At 41.1% G+C, this 13,027-nt stretch overlaps 1 protein-coding gene across 2 annotated transcripts; it reads left to right on the top strand.

The window, feature by feature from the left end:
- Positions 1-433: 433 nt before the first annotated feature.
- dusp16 (dual specificity phosphatase 16) lies at positions 434-10,281 on the top strand. Of its 2 annotated transcripts, XR_007929747.1 has the most exons (8): positions 434-792; positions 3,367-3,903; positions 4,742-4,877; positions 5,457-5,620; positions 5,696-5,855; positions 6,764-6,887; positions 7,709-9,332; positions 9,461-10,281. XR_007929747.1 is itself a non-coding variant. In XM_051890794.1 (7 exons), exons 2-7 carry the CDS (start codon positions 3,673-3,675, stop codon positions 8,535-8,537), a joined length of 1,644 nt encoding a protein of 547 aa, XP_051746754.1. In that variant the 5' UTR covers positions 434-792; positions 3,367-3,672; the 3' UTR covers positions 8,538-10,281. The 2 variants fall into 2 exon arrangements, 1 of the variants encoding a protein (XP_051746754.1); XM_051890794.1 differs by having other exon boundaries at positions 7,709-10,281.
- The last annotated feature ends 2,746 nt before the right edge of the window (positions 10,282-13,027 follow it).

Below are 13,027 nucleotides of genomic sequence, written 5' to 3'. Positions count from 1 at the left end.
GAAGAATGCATAAATCATGTTTGGTAACACTTTAATTTAGGGTCCAGTTCTCTCTATTAACTTATTAACTCCTTATTCTGCATGACCATATTCTACATCCCATAATCCAATACCTAAACTCAACAACTACCTTACTAACTAATAATAAGCAGTAATTAGGAGTTTATTGAGTCGTAGTTAAGTTAGTTAATAGTGAGAATTGGTCCCTAATAATCTAATCTAAAGTGACGTAATGTTTTTGTGACAACATTTTGAGAACATTATTAAAGACCAGATAACGCTGAACGAACGTTCTATTAATGTTACTGGAAGAACGTTCGTTCATAAAGTTGAGAGAACCTTGCCAGAACGTTCCCTGTCAGCTAGGAATCAACTAAATGACACAGTTAATGACAGTTTATATGTCACTTTGGAGATGTGTAATACGTCATGAGCGTGTAATTAATAGAGTTGTGCTGAGAGCCGAAGCTCCGCCTCATTTACACTCATTTACAGTCTTTTACACAGATTTTACACACTTTTAGTCCATATGAAGAGCTGAGCGCCGGTTTCTGTCCTCATGAGTGGATCTGACCGTTTATTTTCTGATTTTTAGCGCTGTTTCTTGAGTGTTTGAGGCCGGTTTGTCTTTCAATGACGCCATGATGTTATTTTTACCCGATGAGCTCACGAGCGCCGAACTCCCTCAGAGTTCACCAGGGCCGAACTGATCGACTTTAACTAGTTTAACTACCCATCTGATCATCTCATCTGTGGATTTACTTCAAAATGAGACGGACTGAAACTTTCACGGTGAGTTTCGGACACGAGTTAAATGAGAAATAAATCGCGGAGGCCGCAGTGTGTGTGTGTGTGTGTGTGTGTGTGTTAGACACGATGTTCTTCTTAGTTTCGTTTACTGTTTGTAAAGTTGGTAAAAATGATTTTAAAGTTCTAGAAAGTAGCGCGTGTTCAGCTTCTTTACTCTGCTGTCATTAAATACGATATATATATATATATATATATATATGTGTGTGTGTGTGTGTGTGTGTGTGTGTGTATAAATGAGGAAATTATGTTATTATCTAAAGGAGACAGTATATACTGAGCTGACAGAGAAGCACTGAAAACACTCGTGACATACTCAAATGTTCAGCTGTAAAGTACTGTAGTAATATTATGGTACTGTGATGTATCATATATATATACACACACACACACACACACACACACACACAAACACCATGAAACTGAATGATTACCATATTTGTGTACCTTTTACACAGTATTTAAGAGAATACTATAGTATTACCACACTGTATTCTTTTCTTTATTAGATAATAACATAATTTTCTTCATTTGTATGTCAAAAGATCTGCTAAATGAATAAATGTAAATCTGTCCTAATAATCATAGTACTACAGTCAAATCTTTAAATAAAAACATGGTAATAATACCATGGTTAGTGTCTAAGTGTTCGGAGCAGGTCACATGATCACGTCTCTTATTTCAGGATATTTCTGTAAGGGAAGTTCACCATGTTTATTTCAGCAGTGGCATCATAAAAATCACCTGTGGAGGAACAGAAAGCGACCATGTTTTTGTTTGTTTGATTCTGTTTCTCGGGTTTCAAACACAGCTTAGATTTAAAGACGGCATTTCCCATCAGGCGTTCCTGTTCACTGCAAACAATGATCTTCTTCCTCAGTGTTTCTGTTTGTTTTCCAGCACAAATATCTAAACATTCTTAAATCAAGATACATTTACTGGAGAAGAGAAATGACTGAAGATATTAAGTCTTGTTTTCTTCTGAGTTTGATCTCTAGATCATCGGCGTGCCGGAGCTCGTTATCGTCTCCTCGTTAAGCAGGAGACGCTCATTAGGCTCCCAGCGGTTTGTTGTGGTCGGGAATCTCACTATGAGGAACTTGTCAGGTTCTGGAGGAATCGAGAATTTCCCCTCGTAAAACCAAACATATTCACGTCACTCGGGTTTCATTTCCACAAATGTATGATTGGAAAAAGAAATCAGGATCTTCCGTGACCTTTGACTTTATAAAGCAGCTAGTTGTGTTGGTCTAACCTAGTCAAGTCTTTTTTTAGTGCTTTATACTATACAGATTCAGAGCAGCTTCACAGTGAAATGCCAGTGAGGTCAGAAAAATAATCTTGTTTTCCCTTTGAATTAAGTGTAGTTTTCTGACCCCATTGGCAGATATTTGTTCTTGTTTTAAGCCCAAACTCACTTCATTTTGATCATTTTTTCAGTAAACAATTCTTAATATCTTCAGTCATTTCTCTTCTCCAGTAAATGTTTCTTGATTTAAGAATGTTTAGATATTTGTGCTGGAAAACAAACAGAAACACTGAGGAAGAACATTAGTTTTTGCAGTGCTTGTACATTAAAGATATTTCTAAAATTGACGTCAGAGACTGAAAACTCATTGACAGGCTTCACAGCGTCTGTGGTTTGATTTCAGCAGCGTTTGATCTGTTTGTGTTCAGATGGACGGGTCAAAGTCCGTCAGCACTATTATCTCTATCAGGCAGGTTGAGCCGTTAACCTTCGGCCAGTAGAAAATCCCACAGCAAACAGTTTTAATTCATCTCGGCCTCTGCAAACACGCAGGGAAGGTCAAAGAAAATTGAAAACCGACTTGAAGAAGAAACAGAGATGCCAATGACGTTCAGCTTTACCAGTCATTTATCACTCGGAGCTCAAGCTCAGTGTTTGTGTGCAGTTCATTAGTGTCAGTAAAAGAAATCAGCCGTTAGCAGGTCCAGAAATAAACATTATGGCTCCTGTAATCAGATCTGTTTCACACACGCTCCAGTTTCATGTTATTATTGGAAGGAAGCGCAAGATGCAGAAACTCTCGTTTTGTTGAATATTTGATGGGAAATTGTGATGACATCACATGATCTCATGTTCACTTCGGTCTTGCTCCGATCCGGAGGTTTACATATGGAAGCTTGTTTCCGCCATGGAATAAGAATAAAAAATGTAATTGCAACTCCGAGTTTATAACTCACAATTCTGAAAAAAATCTGAATTACCTTAAAAAACAGAAATGCGAATTTTGAGAAAAAAAGTCATAATTGCAGGTTATAAACTTGCAATTGCGAGAAAAAAGTCAGAAGTTGCAATTACCTTTTTTATTATTCTGTGGCAGAAACTTAAAAAACAGAATTGCAAGATGTAAACTCAGAATTCTGAGTTTAAAGTCGCATTTACCTTTTTTATTCTGTGGCGGAAATAAGCTTCTGTAGTGTTGTGAAAAGCACTATACAAATAAACTTGAATTGAGTTAAACAGTCATTTGAGAGGCCATGTGTGTTCCAGATCAGACGTCTGTGTGTGTGACTGTTGTGTGTGTGTCTCTGCAGGAGCTTGTGATGATGAAGCGCAGCGGTGATGATCGAGGTGCATGAGCTCCATCTGTGTGGAGCCCCTGTAATGCTGTGAAAGAAACCCCATCAGCCCACTGTCTCACACACACACACACACACACACACACACACACAGTCTCAGTGTCAGTGAGTTTTTCCTCTAGTTTCCTCTTGCTCTTTTGGCCGCCTGCCGAACGCTATCAGGGTGACATCATCATCATCATCATCATCAGCTGCGCAACAATGGGGCCGTTCATCTCCTGAGGGCCGAGAGAGAAAGAGACGGACTGAGGGATTGTGGGTATGTGTGAGCGCGTGTGCGGCGCTCGGCCCATCGGGCCCGAGGGTCTGGTGGCGCTGCTGGAGGGCGGTCTGGACCACGTGCTGTTGATTGACAGTCGTCCGTTCGTGGAGTATAACGCCTGTCACATCCTGGAGGCTGTCAATGTCAACTGCTCCAAACTGATGAAGAGGAGATTACAGCAGGACAAGATCCAGATCAGTGAGCTACTGCAGCACTCGGCCAAGAGGAAGGTGCGTGAAACTGCCGGAGTAATGATGGAATAATCACACACTCACACTACAGCAGAGGGCGACTTTTTATCTCACATTTCTGAGTTCATATCTCACGAGAAAAAAGTCAGGATTGCAAGATATAAAAACTGGGAATTGCGAGAAAAAAGTCAGGATTGTGAGATAAAAACTTATAATAAACAGAACAACATCGTCTGCTGGTGTGGATGCTATAGTTATCATTTTAGTTATCGTTATAGTTTACGTTATATTTATCATTATAGTTATCGTTATATTTTATGTTATAGTTTTCATTTTAGTTTTTGTTGTAGTTATCACTAAAGTTTTCATTACAATTATTATGCTAAAGTTTTCATTATTGGTGTGAATGGGCCATTGAATCATTGGTTCGTTAAAAACGCGGATTCATTCCAAAAGGAAACACCGCTGTGTGTTGCTCAGAGACTGTGGCTTTATAGGTAATATTTTCATTGGCAAAACTGAGCAAAAACAGACAATATTGTGTCTGAACTATAGCACAATATTAACTTCTTATTTATTGAGCTGTTGTATAAAATCAGCAGTGTGTGTGTGTGTGTGTGTGTGTTCATACAACAAATGAAACAAACAAGCCATCGTCTCTCACAAAGGCCATTGAGATGCCTTAGCAACAGGTTGCCGAGTGACTCATCCCATAGTTATCTGTGCACGCTTCCCTTTTCAAACGTTGAGCTACTAGCTAGCGTAGTTAACTACACTGACACAACCGAAGATCAGAACACTGAGGATCAGAATTAAACTTAAACAGATACTTTTACTCTAAATAAACCAGTTTGTAACTCAGTGCGTGTGTTTTCAGCTGGAGCTCCAGGGTCAAGAGGTCGTGGTGTATGACCAGAGCTCGTCTGACCTGGCCTCCCTGTCACATGACGCCTTTCTCAGCGTCCTTTTGGCCAAGCTGGAGAAGAGCTTCCCATCAGTCCACCTGCTCTCAGGTGAGTCGCATCACACACGAACACATCAAACATCACTACAGCGCATGTGTGTGTGTGTGTGTGTGTGAGTGAGTGTGTCACATCAACCGCTGACATCACACAGGAAGTGAATCCAGAGACAGAGGATGTGAGAAGAGTTCTGAAGCTCGAATTGGTATTTTACTGTAATGTGCGAACATGAACATATTTCCCTCGGGGTTTTTTCTTTGATTGATTTCGGGGGGGTTATAGTTGTCAGGTGATGATGTCATCGGTGAGGAAACAGACTGATGATCAGGTCAGGTGATTGTGTAACGCTAGAACACACGGTTACTGATCTATCGAGAGATCAATAAATGAGGTCAAGAGCAATTAACATGAAGAAACACTCGTCGTCTGTTGATTTACTGACTGATCCAGTTGAATAACGTGATCATTAACATGAACGACTGAGAGCTGCTGCCAATCACACACAATTCATCTGCTTTCACTCATATTCAGTATGTTTGACGCCAGACCCTACAATCACGCTCTCCTCAGCACACGAATCCTTCGTGAGTGTCTCATTTCCGAGGCTCAGTCTGTCTTCATTGTCCGCAGGTGGTTTCGCCGAGTTCTCGCATCTGTTCCCGGGTCTGTGTGAAGGGAAGTCCACGCTGGTGCCATCCTGCATCTCTCAGCCCTGCCTTCCCGTGAGCAGCAGCGGGCCGACGCGGATCCTGCCGCACCTGTACCTGGGCTGCCAGAGAGACGTGCTCAACCAGGTGAGGTTCACTGCAGCGTGAGGGCGTCTGACGCGGATCAGAACACGTGCTGATGCGTGTGACGTGTTCCCGCAGGAGCTCATGCAGCAGAACGACATCGCTTACGTGCTCAACGCCAGCAACACCTGCCCCAAACCGGACTTCATCCCAGAGTCGCACTTCCTGCGAGTGCCGGTCAACGACAGCTTCTGTGAGAAGATCCTGCCCTGGCTGGACAGATCAGTGGAGTTCATAGGTCAGACAGGGTCACATGACCGAGCTTGTGATGCATTAGTGCCGCCCACTTTTTTTGTTCATTTTTCAGCATTACATACTTTGATTTAAAGCCAAAAACCATTTGAAAACAGGAGAAAAAGACAAAGATACAAGACTGAACTAAATTAAATATTTTTTATATTTAATTAATTTTTTTGTTTTTGTTTAATTTAAAATTGTATCTTATTTTTAAAATTTCACTTAAATGTAATACTTATTAAAATGAAATATTAGCTAAATTAAACTAGTTTAATTTTAACTATTTAATTTAATTTTTAATTAAGTATTAAAATATTATTAATAATAATAATAATAATAATATTAAAAAAATAAAATAGAAATGAGATAAGAAATTGGTGATTAAAAATGTTACAAACAAAAAGAAAGATATAAGACTTAAAACTACAATCCCATGAGGCATTGCAAATGACATAACCAGATTAAAAATAATGGGAGAAATATCTAATTATTCATTTAAAGTTGTATTGTTTCTATAGAAAACTACACACACACACACACACACACACACACATATATATATGATGTGACTGCAAGCTCTTTTGGCGCAATTTGATCATCACAACTCTGATTGGTGGATTTTTCTGCACAGTATCATGGGTAATGTAGTTTTTCACCACAAATTCAGCTGTTAAACATGATTATTTTGAAAATAAAGCAATAAAGTCTGTCTTTAAAGGTTTATAACTTATCATTAAAAATCAGTTCTCCTGTGGAGAAAATGAATGAGTTTGTACTTCTGGAACCGACTGTTGTGCTCTAACATGATTCTTCTGAAAGCCTCTGTCATGTTGATTGTGCTGAGAGTCTGAGGTCACCTGACAGGAAGTGCTGTGATGATGTAAGCACTGATTTGTGTGTGTTTTCCAGAGAAAGCCAAGGCCAGTAACGCCAGAGTCCTGGTTCACTGTCTGGCGGGAATCTCTCGCTCGGCCACCATCGCCATCGCCTACATCATGAAGAGGATGGACATGTCATTAGATGAAGCGTACAGGTAAGGCCAGATCATGTGACCGTCGTTCTTCTGTGAGCCTTTTTGATGACACATTTTACTACGGTAGTGTGACGTATGACATTCAAATAGTGGAGCATTTATACATCATGATAGTATTTGATTACCTGCCTTTAATTGATTTAAATGTCAACGTCGGTAGTTATAACATCTTCATTCCTTTGGTTTTGGGTTGAGATGTGACTCATGAGCTCGACCTAACCAGACCAAATCAATCCAAACTCCAGCCAATCAGAAGAGCGTGTGGGCGGAGTCTCTCTGCAAGAGCACTGCATTCTCAATATGTTGTTGTTCAGCCACGATGCTGCAAAAATTGAAATAAAAAAATAGAATCTATTCTATTCTAAAATAGAATCTGTCACTTGTCGCGTATTGTTGTCACGGCTGATTAAGACAAAAACTCGGATTAACAGGGAAAAGATGTCTTTTAAGGCCCGTTCACACCAAGGATGATAACTATAATGATAAAGATATCGCTCTAAAAAAATTTCTAAATGTAAAAGAATAGCAGAGTAACACCACAACTGTAACGATAACGACATAGAGACAATATCATTGGAATCACATTCAGGGCGATTTTCTTTCCAGCTGATGAATGATAAAAACATTGACAGCCAATCAGAATCCATCCTGCTTTAAAGAGCTCGAGCATTTAAAGAGACAGACAACAAAACTGCAGAGCGCTTATAATAAACAGAACGACATCGTGCGCTAATACAGTTATCGCTCTTTGTGTGAATGGGCCTTTATCATGTGATGTGTGTTTTGGACACACTGTGACCGTGTGGTCTCACCTCCTGCAGGTTCGTGAAGGAGAAACGGCCGACCATCTCACCCAACTTCAACTTCCTCGGTCAGCTGCTGGACTTTGAGAAGAAGCTGAAGAGCGACACGGTGGTCAAACCCAGAGCGGACGCGTCAGACGAGCAGAAGCCGTGCGGCTCGGACCTGCTGGAGCCGCTGACGATGCCCTGCGTTCTGGCCGGCGTCCCGGAGGAGCATCTGCTGGCTCGGGCACTCTGCGGCCTGCAGCTCGGAGAGGACCCTGAGGAGAGCAGCCGGCCCAAACGCTCCTTCTCTCTGGACATCAAGACGTACGGCGAGTCCGGAGCACCTCTGCGAGCGTTTGCCGACAAACCGCCCTGCCAGTTCTCTCCGGTGCAGGAGGTTTCAGAACAAAACACACCAGAGCAAAGTCCAGACAAGGAGCGGGACAGTAAAGCCTTGTGTCCGCAGACGCTCCAGCGCAGCGGCAGCGTGGACGAATCCCCATCCGGCGTCCCACCGCACTCGGCCGTGCTGAAGGGATGGCACTCAGACATCGTCCTCGGAGGCTGGTTCCTCTCCTCGGAGTCGGCGCGCTTCTACTCCACCTCGGCCATCTTCAGCGGCGCCGGCTGCGCTCCGGGTCTGGAGGCGGTGAGGAGGCGTGGGCGGCAGCGCAGCGGGGACTGCGGAGACTCCCGGAGGAGCTGGCACGAGGAGAGCAGCTTTGAGAAGCAGCTGAAGCGCAGGAGCTGCCAGATGGAGTTTGGAGATGGCGTGTCGGAGACTCGATCCGGAGAGGAGCTGGGAACAGTTGGCAGCCAGTCCAGCTTCTCCGGCAGCATGGAGATAATCGAGGTTTCCTGAAGACTGACATTACTCAGTGTCGACACACGGCACTAGACGCTTGCTTCGTTTGGCGTTTATTTCTCCCATTTGTTCTCATTCAAATTTGTACTCGTCTCTTGCAGGATATCCAGTACCTCAACAATCCAAATGAAGGCAAGACACTACAGGCTAATAGGGTGAAAAACTTAAAAGAGGCCATATTATGTTTTTGTGCTCTACTAGAACAGATTTTCCTGCTTGAATGTTGATTATTTTCCTCATATTCTCCATTGTTCAGCTCCTCTCTTCCCAGTCTGTCAGTAACGCTCTGTTTAGTTCCTGTCTCTATGAAGCCCCTCCTTCTGAAAAGCACAATGGGCTCTGATTGGTCGGCTGGAGCAGTGTGTTGTGATTGGTGTTTGGGAGATGTCCCGCCCCTTACCATAACCGCCAGTTTCAACACACTACTAACTAACTCAACCAGGCCCCGCCCCTTTATTCTGAAATCTACAGACACAAATAGATAAAGTGCAATAAAATAAACACTTGTAGAGCTCAGGACAGTTTGGCCTGTAGTGTCTTGCCTTCAGCGTGTCTTTTGTCATTATATTTTTGTGTCGGTTGTTGAATTATGATCTCAGGAAGTTCTGAATTTGTTGTTCAGAGTGAAGATCGAGAATCAAACACACACAGATCTGATTCTCTCCATCATCAGGCTCTTTTCTATCACGGTTGAACAGTCTCAGTGTTTCTCATCTGCACCGTCCATCATTCACACGTGATCACAGAAGGATTTGATTCGATAAACTGCATCCAAACCCTCCAGAGCTTCAGGTGAGACAGAGAGAAACACTTCACAGAGAGAAACTCTTCAGTCTGCGTTGCGTTCTTTTTCAGTGGTGCTTTTAGTATGAAAGAAACGATCCAGCACAGTGCTGATGTTTGTGTTGTTTCATTCACAGACTCCTGAGACTGGAATCATGGGAAACACTGACCTGTGATCAGTCTTGTGTAGCTGTTTATTGAAGGTTTGCCTTGCTAAAGGGTCATCAGAGGTCAAAGCAGAGGCATTGAATCGCCATACGGACTCATTCCCAGCTAACAGGGAATGTTCTCTTAATGTTATGAACAAATGTTCTTCCAGTAACGTTAGTAGAACGTTCATTTAAAGTTATCTGGTCTTTAATAACGTTCTCAAAACGTTTGCACAAAACATTTCTACATCGTTCATGGAAGTTTTTTACCTGAAATGTTTTAGTTGGATGTTCATCTAAGTGACGTTCCCTACATATTCGCACACAAAAAATCGTTTTAAAAAATTTATGTTCTGAACGTTTTTCGTAAATAACGTTTTTATAACGTAATGGTAACGTTAGCTAAATGTTCTTAGAACATACTTGTTAGCTGGGTTCAGACCTGAAATGATCTTCATCTGATCTGTATTTGATGATTTTGACGAGAAGGACAGAATCAGAGTTTCCTAAAGCTGTGAAAATGAGCTGAAGACGGAACGAATCAGAAGCAGCGACTGAATCCTGAATCTCTGAATCGTTCGATACGGACTCGTTCAAGCATCGTACATTTACACGGACCTCAAATCTACAGTGATCAATGTTTATTTTTACAATAAAGTCAAACAACTGATGATATAATCATTCATGAGACAGATCAACTATTATTTTTATGAAACAATGATTCTGTGTGTAACGAGTGCGTTTGAAGGAGCATTTCTGGAGATATTGATCTGTTATTGATTGCTGAAATAAAACAAGTGGTACTTGAACATGTTCAACAGTCTATTAAAACATTAAGACATTTAGAGCTGCTCTTCATCTGATAAAATGGCTCATCCAGAACAGAAACTTTATAAGTGCCACTTAAGACTGTGTGAATGGGGTGAAATACTTTAAAACATACACTAAATAATACAATTTATCAACATTAAAACATTTAACTGCATAAACAGTGCATTAGCGCCGTATCCAGCTGTTCTGAACATCACGGCTGTGATTGGTTCCCAGGTGATCACATGACTGATGAACGCCTTTCAACCAAACAGTATGAGACGTCAATTTCCACTGACCTCGCTGTGTAGCAATAAAGTAAATTCTATTCAGTTCTATTTCACCTTAAGTGTTACTAATAACAGAGCTGGGGTGAAAAATCAGTCGTTTTGAGGTTTTATGACCATAAATGTGAGGAATCATGAAGGTTAAGCATCATCAACACACGCTGGGTCCCGATTTGCCTACTTATACTACGCCCTAAAAGTATGTACTCTTTTTGTGAAGTGTGTAGCAAAAGAGTAGACCAAAGTCCCTTTAAGACGAATCATTTCACTCGGCGGCCATCTTAGAAACGCCTCTCGGGCATGTGAGTGCAGCTCCTATCTCTCTGAATGCGGAAACATCAAATTCTCCAAAGCTGTTCGCCAAGCTTTCAATTAAATTTCATATTTGAAATCAACAATGAAATCTGACAACAACCGTCTCATAAATTTTGTTTCTAAACGCTCGAATCATGACAAAAAAACCTGCATTTTTTTCAGGCTGGATCAAGCTAAGCGCGAGCTCCTAACGGCCGCGGCAGTGACGCGATGATTTTACCAATCGGCGATTGGCTCTTATTTAGAAGGCGGGACTTATTCCGCCATATTGCTCGTCGTACTTTCTCCCATTCATAATAATACAAGTGCACCGTCTTTCTATATATAAAGTCTTTGAAGCTTTGGGACAAACTATCACGTCTGTCGCATTGTTACACACATCCTGTCACTGTAAACTGGCCTGTCAATCATCTTGTCACAGTTAAAATCCTCCACATTTCATTTAATTTCCTACCGTGTTGGAGAGAAAAGTAGCAGCACGATGATCTGCCAGTCGCGGGTCTTTCACACGGCGACTCCTCATATGTTTGCACAATGATGCATTTAAAAGTTAACGGCTTAACGGATCTTTATAAAAGTCCACATTATTATTGCAGATAAAATGTTTAACGGGTAACAGTAAATAAATATTTTACCAGGTTAATTGTTGATTAGTCACTCAAACTCCTTTATCTAAAACTCTTTTAACCGTCGGTCGCGCGACACACACACCTGCCATGTTTGTAGTTTTTTTGTAGTTCTGAACAGAATCCTCCTCCAAAGCGCATTGGGTTGTAGGCAATATTAGCCATTCTTCCAGTAAGGTTAATAGAGCTTTCCTCTTTAATAATGTTCTCAAAACAGCACAAAAACATTATTTGTACGTTTCAGTTGGACGTTTGTCTAACGTTTTTTTTATGTTATGTTACTACTTGGTCCAGATTCAGAGAACATTCGAAAGTAACGTTCCCATAATGTTTGAAGAAACGGAAAGTTTCCTTAGCGTTCACATAACCTGGACGTTTTGATTGTTCAGAGAACATTTAAACGTTCTTAGAACACATATTTTCTGCGCCTCTCCGGTGTGACTGTCGCCTAGCAACAGAAGCACGTTTCCACGGTGACGTCACGGCCGTTGTTCTCAGCACACGTGTCCTCAGCGATGCAAATGAGCTGCTGTCAGTCAAAAAAAAAATCAGAGTAGAGAGAGAGAAGAGTTCGGGCGTCCAGCAAACCAGACAAAACAACCCTTAATTACAATAATTAAAATCAAACAAACACTGACTCTCGTGCTGTGACGACAGAAGAGGTTAAAGGTTAAATCACGTCAATACATAAGCAGTTTTGTTTCTGCGACAACAGCGAACAATCATTGGTGACGTGCGATTGATGAAACGAATCGTTCTTTTGATCCGATTCTTTATAACGAACCGGTTCGCAGGAAAAGCCTTTAGTAGGTTTACTATAAATGCAAATCATATTAACCGAGTTATGAAAGCTCGTTATTTGTGCCTCAGACAATACATAAATTAAAATACAAATTTTCCACCGTCTGTACAGGTACTTTACTAACCTGAAAAAGAGTCCTAATAAACATGTCTAAGAGTTAATGAACACATGAAACATCTCGATTAAAGAATAAAACACATAAAACTCATGTATCTACCTTCAAATAATAATAATAAAAATAAATAAAGATATTCGCCGACACAGACATTTAGTAAAATGTGTTTGAAGCATTAAAGTATTATGAAACCTGAAAACGTAAAATAACGTTAGTGTAAATGAGCGGTGGATGTTAACCATAGACGTAGATGCCTCATTACACCGCTTCATACATGTTGGCGCGCCCGCCATCTTGCAGCGGTCAGCGTGTCGCCGCTCACAGTAAGAATCGATCACGGCACAATATTGCGCAGCATCTGGTTGTGAAACCGCCAAGATTTAAATTCCCGAGGAAATGGGATAAACTTCCACAGGTGAGAATGTGTTGGTTTGTGTTTTTATACGTATTAACTCAATATTACATATTTTTTACTATGTATTTTAATGGTTTACTTTTACCATGGTAACTTTTTGACGCCTTCGTCTTGCTGTATTGTTTAGTGAAATCATCTGCCAATATAGATATTCATACATGCATCGAACTACGGTTGCAGACGCT

Source organism: Ctenopharyngodon idella, chromosome 4 (assembly GCF_019924925.1).
Source record: "Ctenopharyngodon idella isolate HZGC_01 chromosome 4, HZGC01, whole genome shotgun sequence".
NCBI classification, from domain to species: Eukaryota; Metazoa; Chordata; class Actinopteri; order Cypriniformes; family Xenocyprididae; genus Ctenopharyngodon; species Ctenopharyngodon idella.
Note: the sequence above shows the minus strand (reverse complement) of the source record. Positions and strands in the feature narration are given on the sequence as shown.

Coding starts and splice junctions, on each gene's coding strand:
- dusp16 (XM_051890794.1), top strand. CDS start 3,673: ATGTGTGAGCGCGTGTGCGGCGCTCGGCCCATCGGGCCCGAGGGTCTG. Junction 5,621..5,695: donor AGAGAGACGTGCTCAACCAG/GTGAGGTTCACT, acceptor GTGTTCCCGCAG/GAGCTCATGCAGCAGAACGA. Junction 5,856..6,763: donor CAGATCAGTGGAGTTCATAG/GTCAGACAGGGT, acceptor TGTGTTTTCCAG/AGAAAGCCAAGGCCAGTAAC.